Source organism: Phytophthora ramorum (assembly GCF_020800215.1).
Source record: "Phytophthora ramorum isolate Pr-102 chromosome Unknown Phyram_PR-102_s0001, whole genome shotgun sequence".
NCBI classification, from domain to species: Eukaryota; Oomycota; class Peronosporomycetes; order Peronosporales; family Peronosporaceae; genus Phytophthora; species Phytophthora ramorum.
The window spans coordinates 2,909,066-2,935,541 of record NW_027150647.1 but is presented as its reverse complement, the minus strand read 5'-3'; the positions used below and the strand labels follow the sequence as shown (position 1 = coordinate 2,935,541).

Below are 26,476 nucleotides of genomic sequence, written 5' to 3'. Positions count from 1 at the left end.
CCGTACCAAGATGGCGCGCTTCGAGTTTTCCTGTTTGAATTTTACCTTTTCCGGACGATACGGAAATTACAAAAGTAGTCGGTGTGGATACAGTGCCTTCAAGTCTAGTTTTGCAGTTTATATAATATGGAATGTCTATGTAGTAAACTTATTGTGGCTACCAACGAATTATTATTTTGTGTAAAAAGTGTAATTACTCGCGCAACACTGGCGCGGATGTCGCTCGAAGGCTAGTCGTTGGCGCAACCTCTGCATCTCGTACTTAGTCGAGGGAAAAGCGGCTCCCGGCCAACCAATACCCGCACCGTCGGTCGCAGTCGCGGGGCATTTATTTGCCGAAGCCCAAAGCGGAAGAATGTCGACCATCACCAAGGAGCAGCACGATGAACTGTGCGTGGCGTACGCGTCCATGATCCTCTTCGACGGAGAGCACGAGATCACGCCCGAGTCCATCAACCACATCCTGCACGCGTCGGGCAACGAGGTGGAGCCTTACTGGCCCAATCTCTTCTCGTCGCTGCTGTCCAAGGAGGGCAAGGTTATCGAGATCATCTCTACGGGCGGAGCCGCCGCTGGCGGAGCTGCTGCCGCCTCGGGCGCCGCTGCTGGTGCCGCCGGCGCGGAGGCCGCGAAGGAGGAGGAGAAGGCCGTTGAGGAAGAGGAAGAGGTCGACATGGGCGGCGGCATGGACATGTTCGGCGGAGACGAGGACTACTAAGCGAAGCTTTAGCAACTAGACACTGCCAGCCTGCGACCGTCTCATCATCTCGCTAAACCATCCGTAATGGACTTGCGCGTCTATTCTTCCGGTGAAATCAAAGGCTTCGAGCAAGGGTCTGAGTTGTTTTTTGAGTCGCACGTATCGGGTCTTCGCAGATTCTAGTTTTCAGGGGGATCGTGTGCAGGTGGCAGGTATTAATTCCAGGGCAGAAGACCGACGGCAAAGGCAAAGGTAGGTTTACGAGGTCGTGTGGTGTTCAGCTTCTCAGGAGGTGGCAGGACTTCGTCGCGCATCAGTTCTGGACGCCAAACGTCCCTCTTTCTTCTTGTCCAGCTAGCTATTCAATCGTTCATCGCAATTGGTGAGTCACCAGTGATGACCAAGAGTCTCTCTTCTCAGCTCGTTTCACTCAAGGCATAGCGTCCATCATTGCCCTTGGTTCTGCTTCAGCTCATTCCAGTCGCCACGCTATCTGTTCGTGTTCAAGCAACTATATCGCGCCATTCAACTTCCAAACGAGTCCGACCCGCATTCGTTCGGGCTTGCTCGGTTCCGGTACACTATCAGTGAGCCCATGCAAGTGGCTGAACACTCGAGCTCGAGCTGCCCAAAGGCGCCGAAGAGCAAGGTATGCAAGTCGCCAAGCTCGACCCTGCGTTGTCCCTAAGCAGCTCCATGAGGTCTCGCACAGAGCCCAGTGCTTCGTTGACGACGACATCAGCGCTTCTTCACCTTCGGCTTCGACTGGGATCTCCACCCTCCAGCTTGACGAATTACTTGTCCGAGACGGCGAGAAGCTTCCGCTGCTGCGTGGCATCATGCTGCTGGACACATGCGTGATAGTCATTGACGCAGCGATGTTCTTCTACGATGACCCGCGGATGCTCGCGGACGTTGAGGAGAACCGCAGCCAGTTGCCTGACACTTACCGATCTGCTGATCGACCAGATCGAGTTCTCCGACATTTTCCTGTTCAACAAGACCGACTTGGTACCTGCTAAGGACGTGGAGACCATTTGAGAAAATGCTGCGTCGTCTTAGCTTGTACGCCAAGATCGAGCGCACGGTTAAGGGTCGTGTGGACCCCAAGGTGATCCTCGGCACCAAGTTGTTCTCTTTCGAGCGCGCTTTCAACCAGACAGGGTGGCTCGAATCGCTCACAGTTCCGCACATACCTGAGACGCTAGAATATGCCATCGGGTCGTTCCTGTACTTGGTGTCGCGTCCATTCCACCCTGCACGGTTTACGGGAATCCTTCAGGACGAGTGGCAAGGCACCGATGATCAACCATCACGTTGCCCTCCACTAAGTGCGAGTAATATAAGTTCTCGTAGTTCCCCATCTAATTCGATCAACCTATTCCGTCAGTGCATGCGTTGCCAGGTCTGTGGCTCTGTGTCGTCCCCTTTTTTCTCGGCCGCTTCACAACCGCAAGTCTCCCGGAAGCCCACGAGATCGAGCCACGATGGTTGCCCACAAGGCCGTGAGATGGCACAAGCTGCCGTACACCAAGTTCCTGCTGCACGAGTCCAAGCGCGCCTACTTCCAGCCCTTCCTCATCGGCGGAGCGGCCGCCTGGTTCATCTGCGGCGTCCTGCCGGCCCGCGGCGCCACTGACGAGGACAAGGAGAAGAGCAACTACTGGAAGAAGCTGAACGGAAAGTTCGACTACAGCCACCACTAGGCGGTAAAATGCTCGGAAGAAAGGGGAGGGCGCGTAGAGTGAGGGAGGACAGAGAGTGAACAGACGACGTGGCTGATGCGGGACGAGTGAGCTTTCACTGCCCCATGAGGTTGCAATAGGTCCGTGCACCACCTACGCGACGAATTGATTCTACCCCCGACAAGAAATACACCTGATGCGTGCGTTTTCTTGCTTTTATTAGTTCTTGTGTTCTCGTTGCTGTCAGTGAGGTGTGTTCGGTGCGAGCAAATTGCACACTTTCAACAGTTTGTAAAGTCGTTGAAGTGCATTAATTGCTGCTGAGGTTTGAGCGGAACAACGATATCCACACAGCGAATGAACTGCTATTAGCTCGCTATTATAATGAGCTTCTCAAAGAGAGGAACTCACGTGTCAACTTGCCAATAGTTGCGTTTTTAGATGTTAGCTCCGAATCCGACCTGTGGCAAAGGAATCCATCACGGAGGCACTTGCACTAAACCTCTTTTCGCGAGACTAACTATCGCAGATACTAAAAGTAGCATGTTGGCAGTAGGGGGAAACTTCAAGAACACTCAATTGCATGCCGAGCATCTTTCGGTCCCAGTTTGTTTGCATTAGCGCAAACATTCTATCCACTGTAGTTGTTGGACAACGCGACAGAGTAGAAATATCTCTAACTTGTACATACTCATACTTGACGTCTACACCTGAATGCGTTGTCTGATCTGCCGAGCTATCACATCAACTGCGGGGTGACGCAGCATAGTTAGATGCGTGCAATTTGGTACAACAGTCACAGTCATGATATCGACGCCCAGACGACGATACTGTAAAACGTCCGCATTCCAACGCTGCGTCATGTACAAGTCCGCTTGAAGCCAAATCGGCGGGTCATGAGAGCTGCAAGTAGTTGCCTCCGCTTCGGCGGTTGTGTACGGCTGGTAAGCCTCCTCCATAGCGCAAAACTTGCGGTAATTCAGTCCTAGTGGCTTGAGCAGTGGGTCGTCGAATGCTTCTGACGCATACTCTTCAATCCGGAGGCGAGTTGCTTCCTTTTCTGCCTTGGTGGCATGCTGCTGGGCGGATGGCATCTCGAACGGAAGACCATCCAGCAGCACGAGTGGTAAAAGTGGGTGACCTTCACGCGCTGCTAATCGTGCTACCTCATGAGCCACCCGGCAGCCAAACGAGAACCCACCCAGAGCGTAAGGACCTTCGCGTTGACGATCACGGATAACGTCCCAGTAGAACTTGGCGAGCTCTTCGACGCTTGAAAGCTGCGCTTTGGAGGCAGATTGGGATTGAGCATCAGCCGCAGCGGATGCTTGGACACCGACAACTGCAAACGGTAGCAGTCTTGCTAGCTCTAACAATTTCCACACGGTTCCGTCAGCGTCGTGGAACAGAAACAATGTTGGCATAGCAAACGATGACCTAGTTGTAGGCCAATTTAACGGCACCAGTGTCTGCGAAGTCCATTCACGCAGGTCTACCATGGAGGCCGCTGCACTGCGTGCCATTTCAGGTAGTGAGGACGTTCGGAAGAATTGGTCGAGAGCAAGTTGCATCCCCCGCGCTTTTGCCAGGGCGATAGCACGGATAGCTGCGAGTGAGTCTCCACCTAGCTCGAAGAAGGATCGAGTCATCAATCGCTCCTCCTGTTGATCAGCGTCGATATCTTCGTCATCGTCCACCTGGTCCACACCGAGAGCTTGCATCCAAACTTGTCGTAAGATATCCAACGCAAGCTGCACCGTGATCGTAGAGCCATCGTTCGTAGTCTGCTGGTGTCTACCGTTGGAGTGTGCACCGCAGTTGGAACCCACAGAGTTTGATAAAGCGCGGAGATCAATCTTTCCATTGGGGATACGTGGCCAGCGACTCACAATGCGGATACTTGTAGGCACCATGTGCATCGGAAGGTGTTCACGGAGGTAGGTGCGGAGTTCGTCCAGATATTCCTCACCCTGTGATCGATCATTGGTACCATCAGCGAGCATTATGAAGGCCACAAGAGTAGATGATACTTGACACTGGTTGTGGCCAGTTGAAAGCTGCTGGGGAATGATCAGTACTTCTGCGGCCTTAATGCTTAAGTGACGTAGTAAAATGTTGCGTACTTCCTGTAACTCGATACGCATCCCGTGAAGCTTCACTTGGGCATCTGTACGGCCGAGAAAAACGAGATCACCACTTGGTAACCACTTGACCAAGTCCCCTGTCTTGTACCATTTCCGAGCATGCTTCACAGACTTCACTACAGATGCGATCTCTTGGAGGTCTTCATGCAGAATGAATGACTTTGCAGTGAGATCTGGACGATGCCAATACCCCCGAGCAACACCTGCGCCTCCAATGTAAAGTTCGCCAGGGACGTTTACTGGCACAATTCGCTTGTAGGCATCCAAAACAACCACTGGGTGATCATCGATGGGGTTTCCGATTGGTACGCTTTGCAGTCCCTCAATAATACTCGACTTGTTCTGCAATACCAGCTCTCGAGGCAGTTGAAATGCTGTAGACGTTATCGACGTCTCAGTCGGCCCATACTCGTTCACCAAACAGGTTGTACTCTCTTTGTGTTTCAGGTAAAATCGACGTGCAAGTTCTATCGGAAAGGCCTCACCCGCGAGTACAACGTGCTTCACAGAAACTGGGAAGGTGTCATCCCGTTCACTCAAGAAATCCATAATCAGCGCAAAGTATGAGGGCACAAACACGCAGAATGTAATGCATGGTGCTCCAAGCAACACGTTTCGCATATAATGGAGGTCGTGTAACCCATTTGGACGCGTGATTCGAGCACTTCCGCCGGCGAGCAAAGGTGAAAAGAGCTGGGATAGTGAACCATCCAGTGTCGTCGATGTGCTCTGTAGGAATACATCAGATGACTCCACCTCGTACGTACGCACAGTCCACCACAGAGTGGTCATGAGAGCAGCATGAGGAACCACAACACCCTTCGGATCGCCTGTCGACTATATCAACCACAGATTTGCAGGACAAGCATAGTAATAGTTGTTAGTGACTGAGTAGAAACCTTCAATACACAAACAACGGACGTACCCCAGATGTGTAGAAGATGTATGCGGTTGCGTGATGAGGATCTCGCGAGTCTCGCCGTTGTAGACGTACATCACGACTTGAGTGCTCGTCATCGCCGGTAAAGTGTCTGGATTGTGCGGTGAGTAGCTCTACATCTTCGTAGCATATGACGCACGGGGATAGATCGTCGTCGTCTTCTGAGCCTCTTGTTAGTGAGGCCGACAAATAGATAGCGATATCGTAATGCTTTCGCTGCGTGATGATTACTTGAAGCCCGCTATCGCGCGCCATATATCGTAGACGCTCACGAGGAAACTCTGTGTCTAGTGGCACAAAGACGCCCTTGGAACGCAGTGTGCCCACCATAGCTGCTACATTTTCCAGCCCTCGATCAAGCAGCAGTCCGATATGAAGTTCTGCGGCATAGCCAGGAATGTCAAGCATTCTTAGCGCTCGAGTCACGCGTCCACTATGGATCCATAGGTCTTGGTACGTCCATTGCGCGCCTTCAAAATGCAGCGCAGGGTTGTGCGGGGTTTTCTGTACTTGGAAAAGCAGACATTCGTCTAGAAATTCAGATGAAGGTTTGACTCTGGTACTTGAAGCCGAGGTCGCTAGCTTTGGCATTCCCCATTTCGAAACAAGCTGTCTTCGTTCAGAATCGGAAAGCATGCTAATGGATGGCGACCGCACTAACACCGCCGGCGCATATGTAACTTGCTCGAGTAAAGTCAGGTAATAGCTAGAGAAGCGCTTGACGGTGGCCCGTGCAAATCGAGCTGTGGGGTACTCCATCGATCCCTCTAAGACACGATCTGCAGTAGATCCCTTGAGGTGACGGTATCGCATGGACAGCATGAGGTCAAACTTCGAGGATTGATGCGGCAACATCAGCTCGGTGTACTTGTTGGTTCTCGAGTTGTCATTGAAATTGTCATCGCCTTGTTCCCACGAAAACATGACCCGGAAAAGTGGGTGCTGCCACCGTCGCTCGTCGCTTCCATCGCCATCGCGATTGCTGTGAAATGAGGCGCGTAAGTGCTCCAGTACCTTGTGAAACGGGATGCTCATGTGCTTGTAGGCGTCAAGCACAGTTTCACGCACAGACGCCAGGAGGCTCTTAAAATCTTCTTCCCCGGTAAAGTTTGCTCCAAGGCGTAAAGGTAGAGTGTTGACGAAGTATCCCATGATGCCTTGCACCTCAGCAGATTCACGACCTGAAGACGGCGCGCCGATTATGAAATCTTGCTGGCCCGATAAGCGCTCGACCATTATGTAGAATACAGCGAGAAGACCCATGAACATACTTGCACCCTGGGCGTGACAAAGTGCCGAGAATGCCTTCTGCGCCGCGGGAGACGTTCTGAAAAACACAACGTCTCCCTTTGCAGTGGTAGATTGTGGTGCGCTGGGCTTCTCAGAATGCTCACCAGGTAATCGTTTATCAAACGGAAGCTCAAGCAACGGAGGTACGCCGCCCTCAGTCAGTTGCTTCATCCAATACTGCAACTGTGGCGCCATTATCCCTGACCGCATTTGCGAGCGCTGCCAGACTGCAAAGTCGCGGTAAGTCAAGCGAGTACCGTTAGAGGCCTCAGTCTCCAGTTGCTGCACAAGCTCCGGTGCTGTAGTATCAAAGTCTTCGCTGTGTAAGAACCGAGCGTATAGTTTGTGGAAATCATTCCAGAAGAGCTGGCTGGAGGCTGCATCCATCACGATGTGGTGCAATACTACAGCAAGAATCCATGGCGACGTAGGACCTAGATCTGGGCTAGTAAAAGCATAAACCCGAATCGGTGCCTGTTGTGCCAAGTCAAATGATTCACCCGTGGCCTTCGTCACGAACATGGCAATCTCCAACTCTGACTCTTCACTACTGTGAGATTCAAGCAGTTCACACTCCACAACCTTAACGACCCCCAAATTGCCTCTAAAATGCGACAACGGATGCACAATCTGTCTCGGTTGTCCTCCTGCATTTGTGTCGACGTCAAAGCACGTCCGTAGGGTCTCGTGCTTTGCCATGAGAGCGTCACAAGTGCTCTTCAACGCCGTCACATCTAATGGTACGCCATTAAGCTGCAACGCTCGCACCACATTATACGCCGTGCTGGATGGCTGCAGCGCCTGCAACGCGAACATCTGCAGCTGTGAATAGGACAACTCGCAGGACGCATCAGCTGTCCTGGACGCCAACCCAGGACGCAGCGTCAGTCTGTCCTCTTCATCCTGATCTTTGAGCATCTGCGCCACTGCGGTCTGCAGTGTCTTCAATCGTCCAACTCTCGAGCTCTTGCGCAGTTTTCTGAACAGCAGCAGCTGCAGCCAGTGCACCGCCACGTCCACTTGCCCCGCGTCAAGCGCGCGAGTCAGCTCCGCGACTTCCTCCACATCTTTTTCATGACCATTAACCAACTTGTTGTCGCGTTTTCCGCCTGCCAACGTAGCGCCATCCAAGTGCATGACGTCTGTGTCCGAGCAGCTCCAAGCAAGTGTGCAGCAACCGTTGGAAACCGTTACGGCTCGGCTGAGTTTTAACCAATGGCGTGGCGGCAGTAATTGTGGACGTTGGATTGTCGAATGGATCTCACACTTGTACATTTGCTGTCATTCTTCAACAAGGCAAGCGCCATGAAGTCGTCGTGGACGTTCCTAGAGTCGTGGCAGTCCGCTTTGAAGAAGTTGGGACACTCGTCCACTCGATTCGGTCGTGGTTCGTTTTAGTGTCCCCTGACGTGATACGTCGATAATATTGGAGTGCTGCTCCCGGACCCATTGCCGACCCGACGTGCTGTGATTTCTCGGGAGACGTAAATAAGATCTTTGGTTCTGGCTTTGGCTGCATAATATAGTTGGACATGTCAAAACGAAAGGAACCAGGCGGTGCAGCGCCTAACTGTCTTGACGTACCGGTCGACAGCAACAGGGCATTCATGAATACTCTGACGAAGCAGACATTTCACGTACTGCGATCCTCGGTTTCTTGCATGCGCAGCTGAAAAACTCTTCGATACTGAAGTCCTCCTGTTTCCCAACGTCTATGCCAAAATGCACTGTGCTACTGACCCCATAGACTGAAAATTTCCTCAATCATGCATATACAGCGTTTGATACTTTACTTGTCGGGCATGCACAACATGGCTTTGATACTAGCGCAAATTGATACAGAAAAAAAGGAACTTATAGCTGGTGACAGGAAGAGCCTAGGACTACTGCAATCCTTGAATGCGGGATATCTGTTAAGCACACTGCAAGTTGACCACACTCTGTGTGATCTGGCCATCCTTATCGAAACACGCACTATTCGTCAAGTGAGGTACATGTACGAAGAGCTTGGATTGAAATGCGGTAGGGTACAAGATTACGTGTTTGCCGCGACGTGCTCTGCAGTGTCGGAGATGGGATTGGTGTGGACGGTCGGACGACTCGAATTCTCTCAAACACTATCAACGAATCGAGATCACTTGTCATGGGTGGTCTACGCGCTGTACTGTGGATCTTCGAGTGTCGCCATCCAAATAGCGCCAATTAAACATTTGTGCTTGGCATAGTCGACGCTGCTCCGTCAAAGTTGTGATGAAAACTAAGCTTCCAGCGCCGATTTTAGAGCAGAGGTTGTTGCTAGATCCGAAATACGGGTTTGTTGAGTGGGGGGACTACGCCTCAGTAGGGCGACAGGTGATAAAGAAGCTAACCTCGTTGTCGTGCGCTGTATGCCCCGCTGTTTCTCCTGGTTGGATTGATGGACTCGATCCTGGTTACGGAATTTGCACGACGGATGGTGTAACTATCAAGTCTTGATATTGTAGACTTTACCAGAGAACAATCGGATCGGGTGAATGCGCGAGTGACACTAACATTTAGCAGACCAGTCCAAACAGGCTCTTTGGTGACAGACCTGTTGACAATCATTAGTATACTTTCAATTGGTAAGGATCACCCAACGAAGTGAGAAGACTGGGAAAAAAATTGATCTCAGCGTGCTGGTTGTGGCGTGCCCCGTCCAAGAGCTACTTATGCGGATTCAATGTGTGGTGTCAACCTACAAGGATGCGCTGCACAATTGGTTGGTTTCAAGGATTGCTACGAGCACAATTCCTGACCTTGGGCCATGCCTAAGTAAGCACACGTGTCGAATGGCTCAGTAACTGGTTATCTTGAGTGTTTTCAGCCAGACTGATTAGTGGAGTTGGCAAAAAGCTCATTTCACACTAGGGAGATTTTTTTGCAGTGACGAAGGAGATGATCCCTCTTTTGGATCGAAAGCTGCAATGTGCAGTATCCTGAAACACAAAAGTATTCTAAGCTGCTGTACTGAAGATCTAAAAGGCTATTCAACGCTTGGATGCGCTCGCGCTAAATTTCATTTTCGAATTTGTGTCTACACCCTTTACGGGGTCACTGACGGATGCATGTATCTAGCTGAGCGGAAAAAGCGATTTGCCGTTGCTCGCTACAACAGAAATTTAGACTTCGTTGGGAGATCGAGTCGCAAACCAACACGATATATGTTTTATAAGTTGATTGGTTCAAGCTGCAAATGTTGGATTACAGTCACGCATCGTTGGCAACGCTATAGGCTGCTCACCTCACAGCTTTGAGTCCGTCACAACGCGCGACTTCTTCTCCATCTTCTTGGACCAGCCCTCCAACGTCTCCCGAGGCATCACCGGCTTCTTGTAGAGATAGTGTCCTCCGTCCACAATCAGTACGTTTCCCGAGACAAAGTTGCCCACGGGCGACACCAGGTACAGCACCGCCGCTGCAATGTCCGTCTTGGCGCCCACTCTCCCGACGGGGATCGTGCTGGTCATGAACTTGTTCCTCTCCTCGGGGCTCACGTCTCCGCCCAATTTGGCCGTGCCCGTCGTGTCGGCGATGGGTCCAGGGGCGACGCCAGTCACACGGATGCCGAACTGCCCCCACTCCAGCGCCAGTGAGCGCGTAATACTGTCCACCGCCGCTTTGGCCGCAGACGCGTGCACCTGGTACCACGTGGCCGGCAGCTGCAGTGTGGCCGTGATGTTGACGACGCGACCGTCACCGCTGCGCTTGAGCGGCTCGAAGGCGGCGCGGCTCATGTTGAAGGTGCCAATGGCATCGATCTCCATAACCGTGCGGAAGGCGTTGGTGGACAGTTTGTCGGCCAGCGCCAGGAAGTTGCCGGCCGCTGAGTTCACGAGCACGTCCATCGAGCCAAAGCGCGCCACCACTTGGCGCACGGCCGCGTCCGCACTCTCGGCGGAGCGCACGTCACCCTGCACCATCATACAGCTGCTGTCGGGCACACCACGCGCGTGCATGAGGCTCAGGGTGCTCTGCAGCGCCGACTCACGGCGGCCAAAGACGGCGACCTTGGCCCCGTACTCGGCGAGCTTCAGCGCGATCTCCTGGCCGATGCCAGAGCCGCCACCTGTTACGAGCGCCACGCGGCCGGCGCACGCGTCGCGGCGGAACACGCGGTGGATGCTGGCGGAGTCCATTGAGATGACAGGAAGGACGCAGATGAGGAAGTGGCCGAGCGCGGCTTCAACCTGTTGACGCAGCCGTTTTACAAAGAGTAGTAATTGAGGGAGGGCATCTAGTACTTTTCACTGATGAAGTACTACTAACTTTAAGTGATACAGGGAGAAATGTGCAATCTTTGCTAGGTGTTATCTCGGATTCCGTTGCTCCTTCATGTATCTTGGAGGCGCTCTCTAGGGTGCTGCATTTAGAGTAAGCACAACAAGAAAAGCAGACTTCTTACTCACCTGCGTGATCAAAATATGCATACGTAGTATAGCATATGACTCTCTATACTACAATTGTCACTATTACACACAATACTAACGTTATTTTAATAAGATATTATTATTAAAATAGTAGTTAGTTACTGTTAGTATATGCATATCTTTGCAGAATCGTACTTACCGAATGGTGCGTTGGCCGTTGGCCGCTCCTTTGTCCGAGCAGCTCCTTGTCTCCACCTCACCGCCGGAGCGTCTGGACTGAAGCCGCCGCCGCGTCAGGTAACTAACTGCATGCACTACATTAAGACCAGTGGCAGTCGGTCCTCACTGCAGTATCCCTCCCTCAGATCCCAGCCAAATCCTAGTCAAGATGAGTGTCGTGGCCGCGTCGCAGCCGCAGAAAGTCTACGCGCTGGCGGACAAGAAACCTTTCTTCAAGCACTTTTACCCGCGGGACGTGGCGGTTCTCGCCGTGCGCTCCGCTGCGATGCAGGGTTTGATGGTCTTCAACGCGTACGTGGCGTCGCTGGACCTGGAGGTGTCGGACGACGAAGCGTCCAGCGAAGACGAGTTCGAGGATGTGGAGCAGGACAAGGACGAGTTCGTGCCCCCGAGCGTGGAGCAGTTCAGCCTCACGAGTGCCAAGTCCTTCGGCAAGTCGCTCAGTATCACCACGTACGTGCGCTCGCTCGAGGAGGTGGCGCTGCGCGTATGCCGCCCGCAGATCGTCAGCAAACTCATCAAAGGTGACGACACGTTTGGGATATCTAGTGCACTTGGTGAAATTGATTGAAGCTGATATTGTTGTGTTGTTGCATTGACTGCAGATATCAGCAAGTCGGCTATGCGCAAATACGCGCGCACGTCCAGTCGCCTGGCGGCTGCAACGCTGATGGTCAAAACGGGAATGCGCGCAAACATACTGAGCCACCTGGCCATCTTCCTGGTTGAGGAGGTATGTTGCACTGCAGTCCAATGGCTTGTCTAGTAGCGTCCTCACTCGTTGTGTTGCTTTGACTCGACAACAGACCCAGCAACTCGTGGTCATTCTGTACCGACGCTTCGTGTCAAGGAAAGGAGGCAACAAGTCCACGAAGAACCTGCGATCGATCGAGGAAGGCGCCCAGAGCAGCGGCAGCGACGAGGAGGACGACGTGCTCTCGACGTTCGTGTCCAACACTGGTCGCAACGCTTCTCGCTCTGCACTGGCCGTCATCACGGGCGGCGTCGGCGCGGCCGTGGGCACAGTAGTGCGACCAGGTATCGGCACGATGATCGGCGGGACGCTGGGTGACACCATCGCCTATGTGTTGTTTTAGACCTGCAGATACTTCCGTGGACTTGTCCCCACCAAATAACTGCAACACCAATGCTATACCAGAGTCTACACCGCCTCGGTCGGATACTTTGCCATCATCAAGCCACATTGCGGCAGAGCTACAGAACCCCCACGACGTAGCGATAGACATCCTCGTAATTTCCAGTGTCCCAAATTAACTCTTCCCTAGACACCAAAAAATCGATTGCCCCACTTAAATTAGACCGCTTCAACGGTTCTTTTGCTGCCAACAGCACTATTCTGTTGTTAAGGTTTTATCACTATACTTTTCATTTACGCCTCCACTCTCTCACCACACTAATATCCCAGTACACAGTGCGGCACGTGCGGAAAGACAGACCCCAGCTCACTCAGCGAGAAGCGAAGAGCGCACACGTCCGCGGTCTTGGCCGAGGTGTCACTCCTGCTCCCCTCGCCATCCGTGCGGCCCCCTCGTGTTCCCCACTCGCTCCGCCTGCCTCCCGCCTCTCGCTACATCTGCCTCCGGCCCCGTGAGACGCCCTAGAAGTTACAAGAATGACCACCGCGTCCAGTAGGTACATGGAGACAGTCTCGCTGAACGACGAGGCGTCTTCCACGTCGACGGTGCTGGATGTGGACTCTCTGGAGTCCCAGCTGTCGTCCTCGAAGATATCGAAGGACGGTGCAGCGTCCCCCGAGACTTCAGACGACGACGACGGCCAGCACACGGACGTCCCCGACACGTCCTCCAAGCAGGTGGACGACTCGGTCGTGGTGGACCTCGGAGCACACAACCAGCAGCACGTGCTGCCCCCACTCCGTGTCCTGACGCAGAAACTGCCCGTACAGGAGCGGGACTATGTGGACCCTTCGCTCTTCTCGCCCGAGGTGTCGAGACACGCCATGGAGGTGGCCCACCGCCGGGCCAAAGCTATTGCCAGCGAGGTGCAGGAGATGCTGGAGCTGGACCCGGACGTGGGTCCGTCCGCTGCGTCCAAGATGTCCCCGGCAGAAGCCGTGGGAATCATCGGTGGCGCGTTCGCCAGCTCCTTGCAACGCGCCAAGCAGCTTGTCAAGCCCGGGGCCAAAGAGTACGATCTGCTGTCGGGCTCCTCGCCTTCGGCCAACAGGAACAAGATGGACGATTTAGACACGGACGGAGACGGACTGCAGCTCTCGCCCGAGGCCACCCATGGCGACGGGAAACACTTCCCCAAGCTCAGACCGGCGCTGAAACGGATCTCGGCCTACACTGCACTGGAACCAGAGAAGAAAAGTGTCAACACGCGGCAGAAGAAAAAGGGAATTCAGTGGCACGAGGACGTGTTGGATGCAGATGAAGAGTTCTATGTCGACGACAGCGACCAACAGGAGACTCACTCGCTGATGACAGGAGATGAAGACGGCGACGCCAATAGTAACGGTAGTCCGCGTCCGCAGCTGCTCAACTACAGCAGTAAAAACGACGGAAAGCTCACGCCGAGGAGCAAGAAGAAGCGCAAAAAACTCGTCCGATCCATGATGCGACGACTGACGCCGCGGGAGAAGGAAGAACTGTACCGGCAACGACCAGACTTGATGATTGTGCCCAACTGGGCGCAGAAGTACCGCGAGGACCTCGCTGGAGAAGATTCGACTCGCTGGAACGCGTGGCTGCTTGGCCTTATCTCGGTGCTTGCAGTGCTGCTGCTGGTGTTCATTCTCCTCATTGTGCGGCAGCGTGTTGCTGCATCGACGTAATCTGCCACGTAGCCAGCCCCCATTAGAGAAGAGCGACCACGTGGGAAATGGTCTGCTCCCATTTTTTGCAGCTTTTTGTTTGGCTTGTTGACCTTATAGCTTGACGCGCAGAGAGCCAAAACCGGCGAGGCATGCGCGACCAGGACGCCAACTACAAACTTACATTCCATAATATTTACTGGGACGTCAGCGCGTTTTACTTTATCGCTGTTGATTGCAATATTATATCGATTAACTTTTGTGTTTGTGCATATGAAGACAGTGAGTGCTGACACGGCATTCCAGCCTGGAGATACAACCCCAGCCAGACTTCACGCTTCCATCCCGAGAAACACAAAAATCTACTTCGCGGCATTAAATGGCTTCAACTTGATGAGATGATAAATTTTTCATCTCGGCTTCGTTATTTTCATTTTTCTTCAAGCAAACCAGTTTGCAGTACGTGTACAAACACGGCAAAGCAAATAGCTAAATTTCCGCCTTATGTGAGTTGCTATTGTTCGTAGTCACCGCCCAACATTGCACCTGTACACAATTCGCGCTCACCCATCGTTTAGTTGGAGTTGGCGAAAACGATGATTCGACTCAGAACATGCGCATCAAACCAATGAATTGTCCTCGAATCAGCAGTTGAGCTCGTAACGACACCGATTGAAGTGATTTTCAATCGGACAGAAGGTTTCTTCTTTGTAACAGGTAGAATATCATCATCATGGGCCGTGAGCTCCCTCACTTCCTCTTCGTTAATTACTTGGTCAGCTACCAACGTATCGTGCACGACGAGCTCTCGAGCTATCCGCAAGCTAGTGCTCTTCAAATACATGTGAAGTCGGATATACAAATGCTGCCGTAAATCCTTATCGTTTGGATAGATTAGTGGCGTAGTGATACGTCATAGGCAGAAATCACCACCGTGAAGCTGTCGGTATCGAGTTGCTGTAGGACATTTGTTGGCCACACTGTTGTGTGGCAGCTCCCTGTGTGATATAGCAGCTGGTGATCGCGCAATTCGGCGCACTACTCTTCGCGTGAGGTAGCACGAGCTTGCATTTGAATACAGCAGGGCTCGAGATGAAATATTTGCTGCAATGTGCACTGCATGACCTCTGTGAGGATGGTCGAGCCTAGTATTATCTCAAGTAAACTCAGTGAGTCAACATCGGTTGTCGTGGATGATGTACGCTCTATACTGTGGATCTTCAAGGGTGTACGTTTGAAGACTGCGATTGACACAGTCAGCCGTGGCCTCCATCAAAGTTGTGCTAAAAGAACGAGATGTTGGCAAAATCTCCAAAGTACGGGTTTGTTGAGTTGCAGGAGGGAAAAAAAACTACAGCTTGCAGAGCCAGTGGTGAAGTAGCGAACCTCGTACTCTCTTGTTTTCAACCCTGCAGCGTCACCTAGTTGGGTTGAAGTTGTCATTTCAGGTTACGGGATTTGTACGACGAAATTGGTGGATTATTCCAGACACATTGGAGAACGCGTGCATACAATTCGATTATGTGCAATCACTAACGCCAAGATTTGGCAGAGTCGAAAAAAAAACTCTTTGGTACCAGAGCTGCTAACTTCAATCGGCAGTCGGATTCGGAACCTCGCGTTTCGTGATGAGCAGCGAGAAATCGACCAAATGTGGACCTCGGTGCATTGGCCGTGACTAGTCCCGCTCTGGAAGAGCTCGACATTTTAGGCGAATTTAGCGTGTTGATGCCAACTGCACTGCGCAACTTCACACGATTTCATCACTCAAACAATGCCGCTGTTCGTAATTTGAATAGTGATCCCTTGCCACGACTATTACTTCCGCGCATTCTCGTAGTTTGCTTCAAACCACGCGGTCACTTCTCTTAATCCATCAGTAATAGGCGTGAACTTGAAATCTGGTAACAAACGCCGCATCTTCGCATTGCTGGCCGTCTTCTTGAACTGCCCATCAGCTTTACTCGTGTCGAACACGATGTCCCCCTTAAAATCCATCGCGACGGCAATCTCTCGCGCAACATCGCCAATCGAGATCTCGTCCTCTTCGTCCACTGACAATATCAGCGGCTCCACGCTGTCGTAGTGGTCCAAAACCCAGAGCATGAGCCGCGCCACGTCGTGGCTCGAGATAAACTGCCTCAGTGGCTGACCACTGCCCCATATGGCCAGCGGCGTCGAATCTCGTTTGGCCAAGTAGCACTTATGGATGAGTCCAGGCACCACATGCCCGTTGTCGATGTTGAAGTTATCGTACGGTCCGTAGATGTTGGTGGGGATGACGGACGTGAACTTGCAGCCAAACTGGTCGGCATAGCAGCGGTTGAGCGTGTCGATGAGTCTCTTGGCCATGGCGTAGCCCTCGTTGGAGCTGTGCGGTCTGCCATTGTGCAGCATCGTCTCGTTCAGCGGATACGTCGTTTCGGCCGGGAAGACGCACGTAGACAGACACGACACGAGCTTGCGCACGCCCAACTGTTGGCAGCTCTGCAGCACCGAGTCATTGATGGCCATGTTCTCCCGGAAGAAGTCCACTTTCCTCGCCAAGTTGTGGAACAGGCCGCCCACGAGTGCCGCTAGGTGGATCACATGCGTGGGGCGCAGACGCTCGAACAAGTCGCGCGTCTGCTGAGCATCGCGCAGATCCGCGTCTCTCGAGCCCACAAAGTGCCACTGGTCCTGCGCACAGCCTTCAGCTTGTACAACGTCCTGCAGTGCGCGGCCCACGAGCCCTGTGCCGCCCGTCACCAGCACTACACGCGTCTCGACTTGATCCCCTTTGCCCATAGAGATGCTCCTCGCGCTTGCGATCTTCCAGCAAGTTGAAGTCCGATGACTACATGGTATTTTGGTAATGGTAGTCAATTATTGACTACCAGGTAGTATCATATGAGTCACACAATAAAAATAATATATGTACAATCATTCAGCCTCCATACGCCATGCTGGTCAAGTCGCTGGGTCTCCGCTCCCCTGCGCACCTGGGCCGCCCCCTTTGCCTCCGTTTTGCATTTTCTAGTCGGGCATTCTCCGCCCTCGTGGACTCTCAATGGGTTCGCAACGCACAGAGTTCGGGAGCTCCCCCACTGCTGCTACTGGACTGTAATCACCGAGCCTCGTTCCCCCGGGGCCACGTGCCCGACGCTGTTCCGTTGGCGCTGGCCGCTTCACTGCTCAAGGATCCGACGCCTCAAGCCACGGGTGTCGTTAGTAACCAGCTGTTCAGGGACGTGCTGCAGTCGCTGCAGGTGCCCAAGCACACGACGCTCGTGTTCTACGATGATGAGATGAGTCTCAAGGCCACGCGCATGTGGTGGGTTTTCCGCCACTTCGGCTTCCCCGTGGAGCAACTTAAGGTGCTGGACGGAGGCGCCAAGCAATGGGCTGCTAATGGTAACGAGGTGGAGACTGGAGAAGCTGAGCACAGGGTGGCCCCGACGGATCTCTGGACGGAACCGGTGGATACCAAGAAGCTTGTGAGTTTTAAAGAGGTGCAGCAGGGTATTGCGGATGCTACGACGCAGTTCGTGGACGCGAGGTCTCCTGGTGAGTTCTGGGGGGAAGATGCCAATGGAAATGCACGCACTGGACACGTCCCCCGGGCGGTGAACTTCAACTGGATGGAAGGCGTGGACTTCACGCAGAACGGCAAGTTTAAGACCAAGGAAGAGCTGGAGAAGGTGTTTATGGACATTTTTCACTTGGACAAGGAGAAGCCGGTGATCACGTACTGCCAGAGGGGAATTCGTGCTGCTCACACGGCGTTTGCACTGGAGCAGGTGATGGGGTTCAAGGATGTTAAGATTTACGAAGACTCGATGCTTCAGTACTTGAACCGGGACGATTCCGAGATCGAGCAGCAGTAAGCTGTATGAAATCGCAACAGATGTGATGTACAGATGAAAGCCTAGAATCGGACTTGTGAATCGAGAAGTATGCACAGTGTCTGGTTTCGCTCGTTGCATTGTCAGGTGGCTGAAACCCATGAAGTAAGAGATGGGCAATGCTTTGTTCTATGCGTGTGGAGGAAGGGTGCGTAGTATAGTGAAATAAGCCTGGTGGATCCAAGAGATTCGTTCGAAGCAACATCTTTGCAGAGGAACCATTGAGATGGTAACCGTGTCGAGAACGGATTTGATGAGGATCAGGTTCATCGTCCTCGCATTTTGTACTTCAAGTGTTCCAAGCTGTTATTGTCCTAGGTGATGAAAACAATAAGTTGGACGTACAGTTTTCCTGCTCCTTCCCCTGATTACAATTTGCCACATCGTCACAAATCTCGACAACAATGGTCTGGAATTTTGAGTACACTGGTGGCTGGTGACTGTGTCGCAGCGGTGTTGCCCCGACCCCACAAACATGTAGGCAAAAGGAGTGGTATGTATTGGTGTGGACGAGATATACTTCGTGGATGATTTGTTCACGACATGGAGTGCCGTAACATAACGCATCTATCTTGTTGCGCTGGGCGCTTGATCCATTGCTGCGGCTTACAGGAAAGCTGACATAGTTTATTTGGCTCAGACACGAGTGCTACTCGCCAAGAAGAGTGAAAGATTGATTCGACTACTGCATGATCGATGTAGGTTCAGTTGCAGTACACACTTCGCATTCTAGCATACAGTGAAAAATGGAGACCAGCTGTGAGTTCCTGAAGCCTTGGCATGCAGTCCTTCGCAACAGCTTGACGAATCAGGAGCTTAGTACATGTACGCCTTTCGTTCTACAGGTCTCGCTTGCCAGCCTCGATCAAGTACATCAACATGCGAATGTTGTATTCGCATCTTCCTGTGGACGAATGTAGTCGGTGTGATGTATCTCGATTGCAACACCTGCGCGAAGCAATCGAGCTATTTACTGCCCTCGCTTTGGCCAACAATCGAGCATTCGCAAAGTTCTTTCCTGGACAAGAGCAGTCCAAGCACCACACTTACTCGTACCCAACATGGCGGCTGAGTCTACCTGAAACGCTGCCATAGCGACGCAGATCACGACTGCACCTGCCAGAGCGACGGGGGGTCCAGCACTATCAGCGGAGAACGGAAGTCACGATTTTCGAGAATGACTTAGGCAATCAGTCGACGCACGACCCAAGGCAAATATGGTCGTTAAACTGCTCTCAGAACACATTACATCGCAGAAAGCAGGTCCATTTTGTAGTCGAAGTTGCCGGCAGCGCCATGAAGTCGTATCAACAATATAGCAAGATCACTCGTCATGTTCACCAGCAGGGCTCTGCATAAATGCTGCTAGATAAAACGCATCAACAGAACCGATCGAGCGCTCAGGCGTCAATAGAAGAAACCAGCACACTTTTCATAACGAAGTGTCAGAATCCATGTAACAGGCATCTCATGAATAGCATCTCATGAAAGGCGTCCGGCTTGCGCGCCGGGTAGAAGCATTCATGAATATCTGCAAAGCGCTGAATTTATGAAGTCGACGGAGCTGCACTCTCGACAAAGCATTCGCTGGAATACGCCACTACTCGAAGCGTTCGTGCGAAGATAATGATTCAGATTTAGCTGGGTCTTGAAGGGGGATACTTTCTTGCGCGCCACCAATCACAAACAAATACTTGAAGTAGCGACGTATTTCGCGTGTGTTCCTCGAGCAGCCTGCATTATATCGTTCTCCATCTGCACGTCCGTCCACGCATCGGAGAGACGCTGTCGGTAAACACTCAATCATCGGCGACGACTGGTGTTCGTGGTTTAGATCGAGTTGCTGACGGGACTATCATCAGTCTTGCGCAGGCATTTCTACAGGACAAAGCTAAACGGCAGAGTCGTCGTGGACATTATGAATAAAGAAGCGACCGGAGTAAACAAAAGTTAGTTTGTTAGTGACCACAAGACTTTATGACAGTGGCAGCTTGGACGGCTACAACAAGTTTATTGTTAGTGTGTTGTTGGTAAGCTTGCGTCTTGATCAGCAAGTGGCGCCACGATAGAAAAAAAACACCGATGGCAATCCGTCCATGATGTGCCTGTCTTTACAACTCGTCGTGAGCGTCACCGTAGTCACCGTCGGTAGCTCCGCCATCGTCGAACTCGTTCACGTGATGGCTGCTTTGCAGCGTCTGCACAATGTCGTTCTCGATCTCGGATGGAGACGTCGTCGTGCCGTAGCGCTTGAACGGCTCGTGGTTGACGATCAGGAACTTGGTGAAGTTCCACTTGATATCGTTCGTAACAAACCCGTCCAGTTGCTTCTTCAGGAACTTGAATAGCGGATGCGCGTTGTCACCATTCACGTCCACCTGCACAGCCAAAACGTCAGGAAAACTCAGCGAATCCCCCCCCCCCCACCTCCCCATTCAAAATCCAGCTCTTCACTACCTTCGTAAACAGGGGAAACGTCACGTGGTACTTCTCCCGTGTGAACTTGAGGATCTCCTCGGCCGTGCCAGGCTCCTGAGCCCCGAACTGGTTGCACGGGAAGCCCAGCACTGTGAACCCTTCGTCGTGGTACTTCTCGTACAGATCCTGTAGAAATTCGCATCCAGAAGTCACTCAACCTTGCAAAATATTGCAAAAAAACATAGTCCACCATTGCAGCACCTGCAGTTCACGGTAGTTCTTGTCAGTGTACCCGCAGTCGCTGGCCACGTTAACCACCAGAATCACGGGGAACGCGCTGAACTCCCTCATCGACACCTCTCGTCCTTGCAGATCCGGCACTGTAAAGTCCAAAAACGACGTATACTCCGCCGCATTACAGGCCCCACACAGCGCCAGCAGCAGCAGCAGCAGCAGCGAGTTCCACCTCGCCATATTTATTGGATACCTTGGTGTGAGTACACACCACCTCGTTTTCATTGGTTGAATTTACTCTCGTCTCCCATTGGTCACTAAAAATGGTTCAAAAAGCGCGGGAGTGAACGTCACTTCCGCACTTGATGGCGCAGGACGGCGACGCTCCCGCGCGGCCCGCGCCGCTGTCCAAGAAGGCAGAGGAGGCGCGCCGCAACCGGCTGAACATGGAAAAGATGATCATGAAGAACGTGGCGGCCTCGCGCAGTAGCACCAAGAACCGCGCACAGCAGATCGTGGAAGCGCTCAAGAAGAAGCGCCAGCAGCAGGAGGATGCAGGCGACGACTCCGAGCGATTGACCAAAAAACACAAGCCCTCGAGCGACAGAGCTGCCGTAGCCGCGGGCCTCTTGAGTCCCACGCGGCGGCCCAACCACGCGCTGGGCATGAGGAGCCCCGCGCCGCAGTTGGCGAGTCCAGCCAGGGCCCGAGTCGTCAACCCGTTGCATCTGTCAAGCCCCGTGCGGCCGCCCAGGAATGCGGTGCTGGCCAGTCCCGCACGCCCGAGACGCAGCAGCACAGCGGCCAGCCCCATGCGACGCAGAGACTTTCTGACTAGTCCACTGCGACACAGAGCCTCGGCGTCGCCCAAGAGGCCGCTCATGTTCGACGATACAATGACAGGAGACGCTTTGGCGCAGATGCCGGCCACGAGAATTAATGGACACCCGCCGCTGTTGGCATCGGCACTGGACCAGGTGGAAGTGGCACCAACAGCCAAGGCGAACAAGGTGGTGAGGACGGCAAAGTCGCCGTTCCAGTCGTTCCAGGCCAAGTTCAATACCAAGCAGTCGCCTGTACGGCCAGCTCCTGGCGATGAGATACACCAAGATGACGTGATTTCTGCGGCTCCAAGAAGCGGCCCGACGCTGGTGGACTTCACGCATTCAGACGAGGTTGTTGCGCAGCAGACTACGGCGATTAGTGCAGCCACATCTTCTGCATCCACGGCCCCATCAACCTCAGCAACCGCTGCTGCCACTGCTGGTTCCGGTAGTGCCAATGCTTTGCAGACTGGTGGTGGTGCACCTTTGTCCGCACCAACTCTACCGTGTAGCACTCCGGCACCGCCACCCAAGCCTGTGCGCAAGTTATTTTCTTCCCGCCCTGTTGTCGCCCAGAAATCCATTTGTTTTTCGACAGAAGGTATAGCCACCGCGTTGGATGTGACTCCGGACGGCGAAATCATCGTAGTTGGCTTCACAGACGGATCGGTGCGGTTGTATGAGATGGATAGCAGCGTCCCCAGCGACCGACATGGCTATCTCCTCGGCCATATTGACGAGCAGTCGTCGCAGGGCTCGCCAAATGTCCACTTGCGAGTAAAAATCTCCCCTGACAGCCGCTACGTGTTCGTGGGTTGTCGCCAAGGACCTCGCGTGATCATGAGCATTAACCTGGACCATTATCGGAGCGAGAAAGGTGCGTACGTCTTGCAATGCTCTACACTTGTGACCGACTTAACATCGATGGAATATTTGCTAACATTTGTCTTTTCTCCTGACATCGCTTTCAGATGGGGACGATGACGATTTCCAGCAATTTCAGAAGCATTTTTATTCTAATAGCAAACTTCGGGTAAGTTCCACCGTTGGAGAAGTGTGTGATTGGATAGCCGTTGCTAAAACTTATTTCATGTATTGTAGGGGTTTGCGGATGTGACCACGTACGTTCCTCCTGCCAAAGTCAAAGGCGAAGAACAGCAGCAAAGCAAAAGGTACGCAGAACTCAATCATGTTTGCTTCGCTTTTTACCCTAGTGTTTCACATTTGCTAACTGTGTCCTTGTATCCCTCTTTATAAAAATGGCAGGTCTGCATACTACATCCTGACCGGTCTTGGTATTGGCAACCTGAATCTGTGGCGCTTTGTCGAACCAAAGTATCAACATAATCCTATTTGGGAGCACTTGCAAAATTTTGGAGCTGGGGGTAACACGGCGATGACGGGCGCATTTCTTCCGTCGAGCATTAGTCCAGGCGTATTGACTATTGCTGCGGTCTGTAAGGACAAAAACCTCCGTGTGTGGCCTCTCGAGTTCAATAAGGCGGCCAAGGAAAACGACGAGGACTCGGCTACTGAGATTGATGAAACTGGCTTCCTCGGAGGAGCTCACACTGTCAATTCGCACTTTAACGTACAGAACACCACGGATATTGTCGCAATTCACGGACAGTATGCCTACGGAATTTCACTCATGGGTGAAGCGTATCGGATCTGTTTCCCAGACGCGTCGAATTTGAACCCCAGTACAACTGAACGGCTACGCCGCCAGGACTTTGAGTTAGAGAAGCTTGATAGCAATGGCAGTGGTAAGTCCCGTCGTTCCAACATCATGCTCGAATCCCTATCGGCAAGTGATGACGGAAAGGCTATCATAGCTGTGTCCACTGAGGGCATCTTTTACTATTCGAACAAGCTTCCAGACGTGGGCTCAAGTGAAATGGCGATGCTACGCATCATTGGCAGGAACGCTTCAGAAAACACGCTTTTCAAAACCCCGATGAAGGTGTACGCTCCAATGCTCACGTCAAATGGCAAACAAACGAAGTCTGAAGCTATGATGGCTGTGGTGACAAATCCGAGTAGCGAGGACAGTGAGGACGGCGATGGATATTTCAATGTTGACCCCACAGAAGTGTTTGCGGCCCGGTGGATGGTGCCAAGTCGTGGGGAAAACTGCTGGGTATGTGGAGTTCGCAACGTTAGCCACTGGCAAGCCCCGCCGGAATCAAAGACCAAAAACAAGGAACCGAGTCGTGCTCAAATGGCCGAGCTTAAGGAACAGATGAAGGCCCAACGTCGGCGAGAGCGAGCGCTGAAACGGGCTCAAATACAGCAAAGCAATAGCAGCTCGGGTGACCCGGATACACCGGTCAGTGGAAAAGGTACAACGACACCACAGTCAAGCACGAGGAGTTCCGCGCAGAAGAAAAAGCAATCTGATAACAGCGTGGATAGTGGATGTGCTGCCCCTCGACCAACACGTAGCAAGAAACGCAGAGTGAACCAAAATTCTGGTGCGGGCGATGATGAGGAGGACTACATGTACACGGGTAGTGACGACAACACCCCTTCTGTTGCTTCTCTGTTGAACGAGCTCGAGCACTTTAAGAAGCGCAATGCAGAAATCAAGACGGAATGGCAGCGCCGATTGCAGGGGGAGCGGCAGCTTCGCCGGAAGTGGAAGCAGCGTGAAGATGAATTCCTTGACCAGCTGAATGACTCGCTTACGAAGTTGGATACGGCAGAAGTGGAAGTGGATCGTCTACGAGTGCTGCTGCGTGACGCTGAAAAGCGGTTTGCGTTTGAAAAGGCGCGCATGGAGCAAGAAAGCTCGGTGAAAGCGCGATACGAGCAACTCTGCGAGCAGATGAACGTTAAAATGGCGCTTGTGACGGATCAAAAGCGATTACTGGAGCAGACAACGCGCAGCCTGCTGACTGAGGTAGATCGCAACGTGCATGCGCTAAAGAACGCCGTCATCCTCGAGAAAAGCGAATGCGTGGTGTGCAAGGACCGGCAGGCTGTGACCGCAGTCGTGCCTTGCGGTCACCTGTGCTTTTGTGAACAAGATGCTGAGACATACCACCGCAATTGTACTTCAGAGTACCCCACGTGCCCCATTTGCCAGCAAGAGATCGTCTCGCTACTTCGAATCTACTCTTGAGATTAAGAGTGATTGAATATCACGATGGATAGTAAAGTCAATAAGGCACATACTTCAAACTTGACCGTCCAATGATTGTGTTCACGATGACCCAGCAAACTGCATCCTGAGTCAATCTCTTGCTTTCACTCGTCAAATATTGGGAACGGTTCAGATTTCACTGGTTTGCTTTGTGGATTTTAAACACAAAGTAAACCACTGTATAAACCGCACTGTCATCGACTCGTCAACCATGACTTCAGCAGGTGGGTCAAATATACGTAGGCGCGACAAATGTGTCTTCGGCGATAAATCAACGGCAGCAGCACAAACCGCAACAAATACAGTGTTCGGTACACAGAGAAGCACGCTAACACCTTAGATTACACAGCCGCCGAAGTCCAGTCAAGAACGAGCAGCAGACTCGTCAAACCTCTGCCTACCACCAACTTGTGAGCCATGAAAGTTACCAATCCACGAAATCGTAAAACAATGGGAGATGTACTCCTTGGGGATTTCTTTAATTCCCATCGCTTGTAGCTTCTACATTGCTGTTCGAAACTCGGATCATCTGTAAATCCGAGAAGAGCCCCCACTTGACTGGTGACTGAACTGCAGCGATATCAGTCAATGATACAGTCCCCAGCGGACAAAGTTCCCATTCTGGGTAGGAGTAAGCGTAGCTAGCGCTCAATCGGTGACTGTCGAGTTTGCACCTTAGAAAAAACTCAGCGAATGCTCGAGAGGGTAGTAAATAGCTCCATTGGTTCTCGAATCTGTTGCAGCCGGATTCGATCCTATCGACTGCACTCTACTACGTAAAACGTTTGCCGGTTGTTAACCGATCTCGGGCTTACAATCGAGCCTCGGAGAGCTGAAGCAAACTCCCTATTCGCCAAATTTTACTCTGTATTACTTCCAAGAACTTCCACTCCGCTGTAAACGCGTATGCATTATGTTGCGGGGCCTCGAGTGCAGTATCTCTGTGCCATCAGTAACGATTTCAGGGAGGTACTGACAGGTTGACATGATAGCCATTGAGGGGCCCCTGTAGACCATCTATCCGCTTCATGCCCAGAGCTGCAACAGTTAACCACCATAAACTTCATGGTGGTAGTGTCTACCCAAAACGAATCAGTGCGCCGCTGGCCTATTAGGAGCATTGGCATGAAAATCGCTACTCGTATGTCTGCGTCGATGACATGCTTGAAAAACTCCAGTCTCCGAATGGCTCGAGAGGTAGTCAAGCTTGTGGTAGTGGCACCAAGAATCAAAAGGTTTGACAAGGAGGAAGTGAGCATGCTCGTAGATCAAAACGGCGGGTTCTTGCCTAGAATTTCCAATTCCAGCACAAAATCGCGAAGCTCAGCGTTCTGTTGGGGACCCAAGGGCAATTTACCTACTGGTACACTGGATGCTCACATCCTGAGTCATTTTTTTGTGCTAACAACAACTCCTGTTCAGTGATTGTGTACAAGTGATGAACTGGGGTGCACTAAATAACAAACAATAGGCACTGTAATACATATAGCAAGTGCAAGGGTGCTTGTGTTCCCATGTGCAGACGCCCAGCTTGATAATATTTGGATATCCCCCCCCGTATGGCCAGTACACTCCGATTATCCGTACATCTACGCGCAAGTCATAGAATGTAGCTTGGTCCTTCGGCAACGTTTATCGGACCATGAGCTTTCTTAACAATAGCTGCACGTATGCTGACGTGAAGTATTGGCTTTGTTTGTGAAAGTATTACAGACCACAACGAGCAGTAGTGCCAATTGCGGGAGTTCTCGATTCCACCAGCTGCGTGTCTTGCTTCTTTGTTCACT

General features: G+C 52.3%; 10 protein-coding genes across 10 annotated transcripts; 6 read left to right on the top strand and 4 right to left on the bottom strand.

Annotated features, from left to right (window-relative positions):
* Positions 1–355: 355 nt before the first annotated feature.
* Positions 356–718, top strand: KRP23_658 (60S acidic ribosomal protein P1; the record flags this gene model as incomplete). Its single annotated transcript, XM_067891555.1, has 1 exon — positions 356–718. One exon carries the CDS (start codon positions 356–358, stop codon positions 716–718), a length of 363 nt encoding a protein of 120 aa, XP_067751220.1.
* A 1,027-nt stretch (positions 719–1,745) lies between these two features.
* On the top strand, positions 1,746–2,406 carry KRP23_657 (putative metal chaperone YciC; the record flags this gene model as incomplete). The annotated part of the gene is made up of 2 exons (XM_067891544.1): positions 1,746–1,963; positions 2,106–2,406. The coding sequence occupies 2 exons, from the start codon at positions 1,746–1,748 to the stop codon at positions 2,404–2,406; spliced, it is 519 nt and encodes a 172-aa protein (XP_067751219.1).
* A 683-nt stretch (positions 2,407–3,089) lies between these two features.
* Positions 3,090–7,896, bottom strand: KRP23_656 (Linear gramicidin synthase subunit B; the record flags this gene model as incomplete). The annotated part of the gene is made up of 2 exons (XM_067891533.1): positions 3,090–5,366; positions 5,455–7,896. 2 exons carry the CDS (start codon positions 7,894–7,896, stop codon positions 3,090–3,092), a joined length of 4,719 nt encoding a protein of 1,572 aa, XP_067751218.1.
* A 2,126-nt stretch (positions 7,897–10,022) lies between these two features.
* Positions 10,023–10,916, bottom strand: KRP23_655 (Peroxisomal 2,4-dienoyl-CoA reductase [(3E)-enoyl-CoA-producing]; the record flags this gene model as incomplete). The annotated part of the gene is made up of 1 exon (XM_067891522.1): positions 10,023–10,916. The coding sequence occupies one exon, from the start codon at positions 10,914–10,916 to the stop codon at positions 10,023–10,025; it is 894 nt and encodes a 297-aa protein (XP_067751217.1).
* Positions 10,917–11,318: 402 nt separating this feature from the next.
* Positions 11,319–12,484, top strand: KRP23_654 (uncharacterized protein; the record flags this gene model as incomplete). The annotated part of the gene is made up of 5 exons (XM_067891511.1): positions 11,319–11,352; positions 11,430–11,444; positions 11,513–11,911; positions 11,993–12,120; positions 12,194–12,484. 5 exons carry the CDS (start codon positions 11,319–11,321, stop codon positions 12,482–12,484), a joined length of 867 nt encoding a protein of 288 aa, XP_067751216.1.
* A 536-nt stretch (positions 12,485–13,020) lies between these two features.
* KRP23_653 (uncharacterized protein) lies at positions 13,021–14,205 on the top strand (the record flags this gene model as incomplete). Its single annotated transcript, XM_067891500.1, has 1 exon — positions 13,021–14,205. One exon carries the CDS (start codon positions 13,021–13,023, stop codon positions 14,203–14,205), a length of 1,185 nt encoding a protein of 394 aa, XP_067751215.1.
* Positions 14,206–16,002: 1,797 nt separating this feature from the next.
* KRP23_652 (GDP-L-fucose synthase) lies at positions 16,003–16,971 on the bottom strand (the record flags this gene model as incomplete). Its single annotated transcript, XM_067891487.1, has 1 exon — positions 16,003–16,971. One exon carries the CDS (start codon positions 16,969–16,971, stop codon positions 16,003–16,005), a length of 969 nt encoding a protein of 322 aa, XP_067751214.1.
* A 155-nt stretch (positions 16,972–17,126) lies between these two features.
* KRP23_651 (Thiosulfate sulfurtransferase) lies at positions 17,127–18,050 on the top strand (the record flags this gene model as incomplete). Its single annotated transcript, XM_067891475.1, has 1 exon — positions 17,127–18,050. The coding sequence occupies one exon, from the start codon at positions 17,127–17,129 to the stop codon at positions 18,048–18,050; it is 924 nt and encodes a 307-aa protein (XP_067751213.1).
* Positions 18,051–20,179: 2,129 nt separating this feature from the next.
* KRP23_650 (Glutathione peroxidase) lies at positions 20,180–20,960 on the bottom strand (the record flags this gene model as incomplete). The annotated part of the gene is made up of 3 exons (XM_067891464.1): positions 20,180–20,446; positions 20,526–20,672; positions 20,748–20,960. The coding sequence occupies 3 exons, from the start codon at positions 20,958–20,960 to the stop codon at positions 20,180–20,182; spliced, it is 627 nt and encodes a 208-aa protein (XP_067751212.1).
* Positions 20,961–21,085: 125 nt separating this feature from the next.
* Positions 21,086–24,668, top strand: KRP23_649 (RNA-binding E3 ubiquitin-protein ligase MEX3C; the record flags this gene model as incomplete). The annotated part of the gene is made up of 4 exons (XM_067891453.1): positions 21,086–22,421; positions 22,516–22,577; positions 22,646–22,716; positions 22,811–24,668. The coding sequence occupies 4 exons, from the start codon at positions 21,086–21,088 to the stop codon at positions 24,666–24,668; spliced, it is 3,327 nt and encodes a 1,108-aa protein (XP_067751211.1).
* Positions 24,669–26,476: the final 1,808 nt, after the last annotated feature.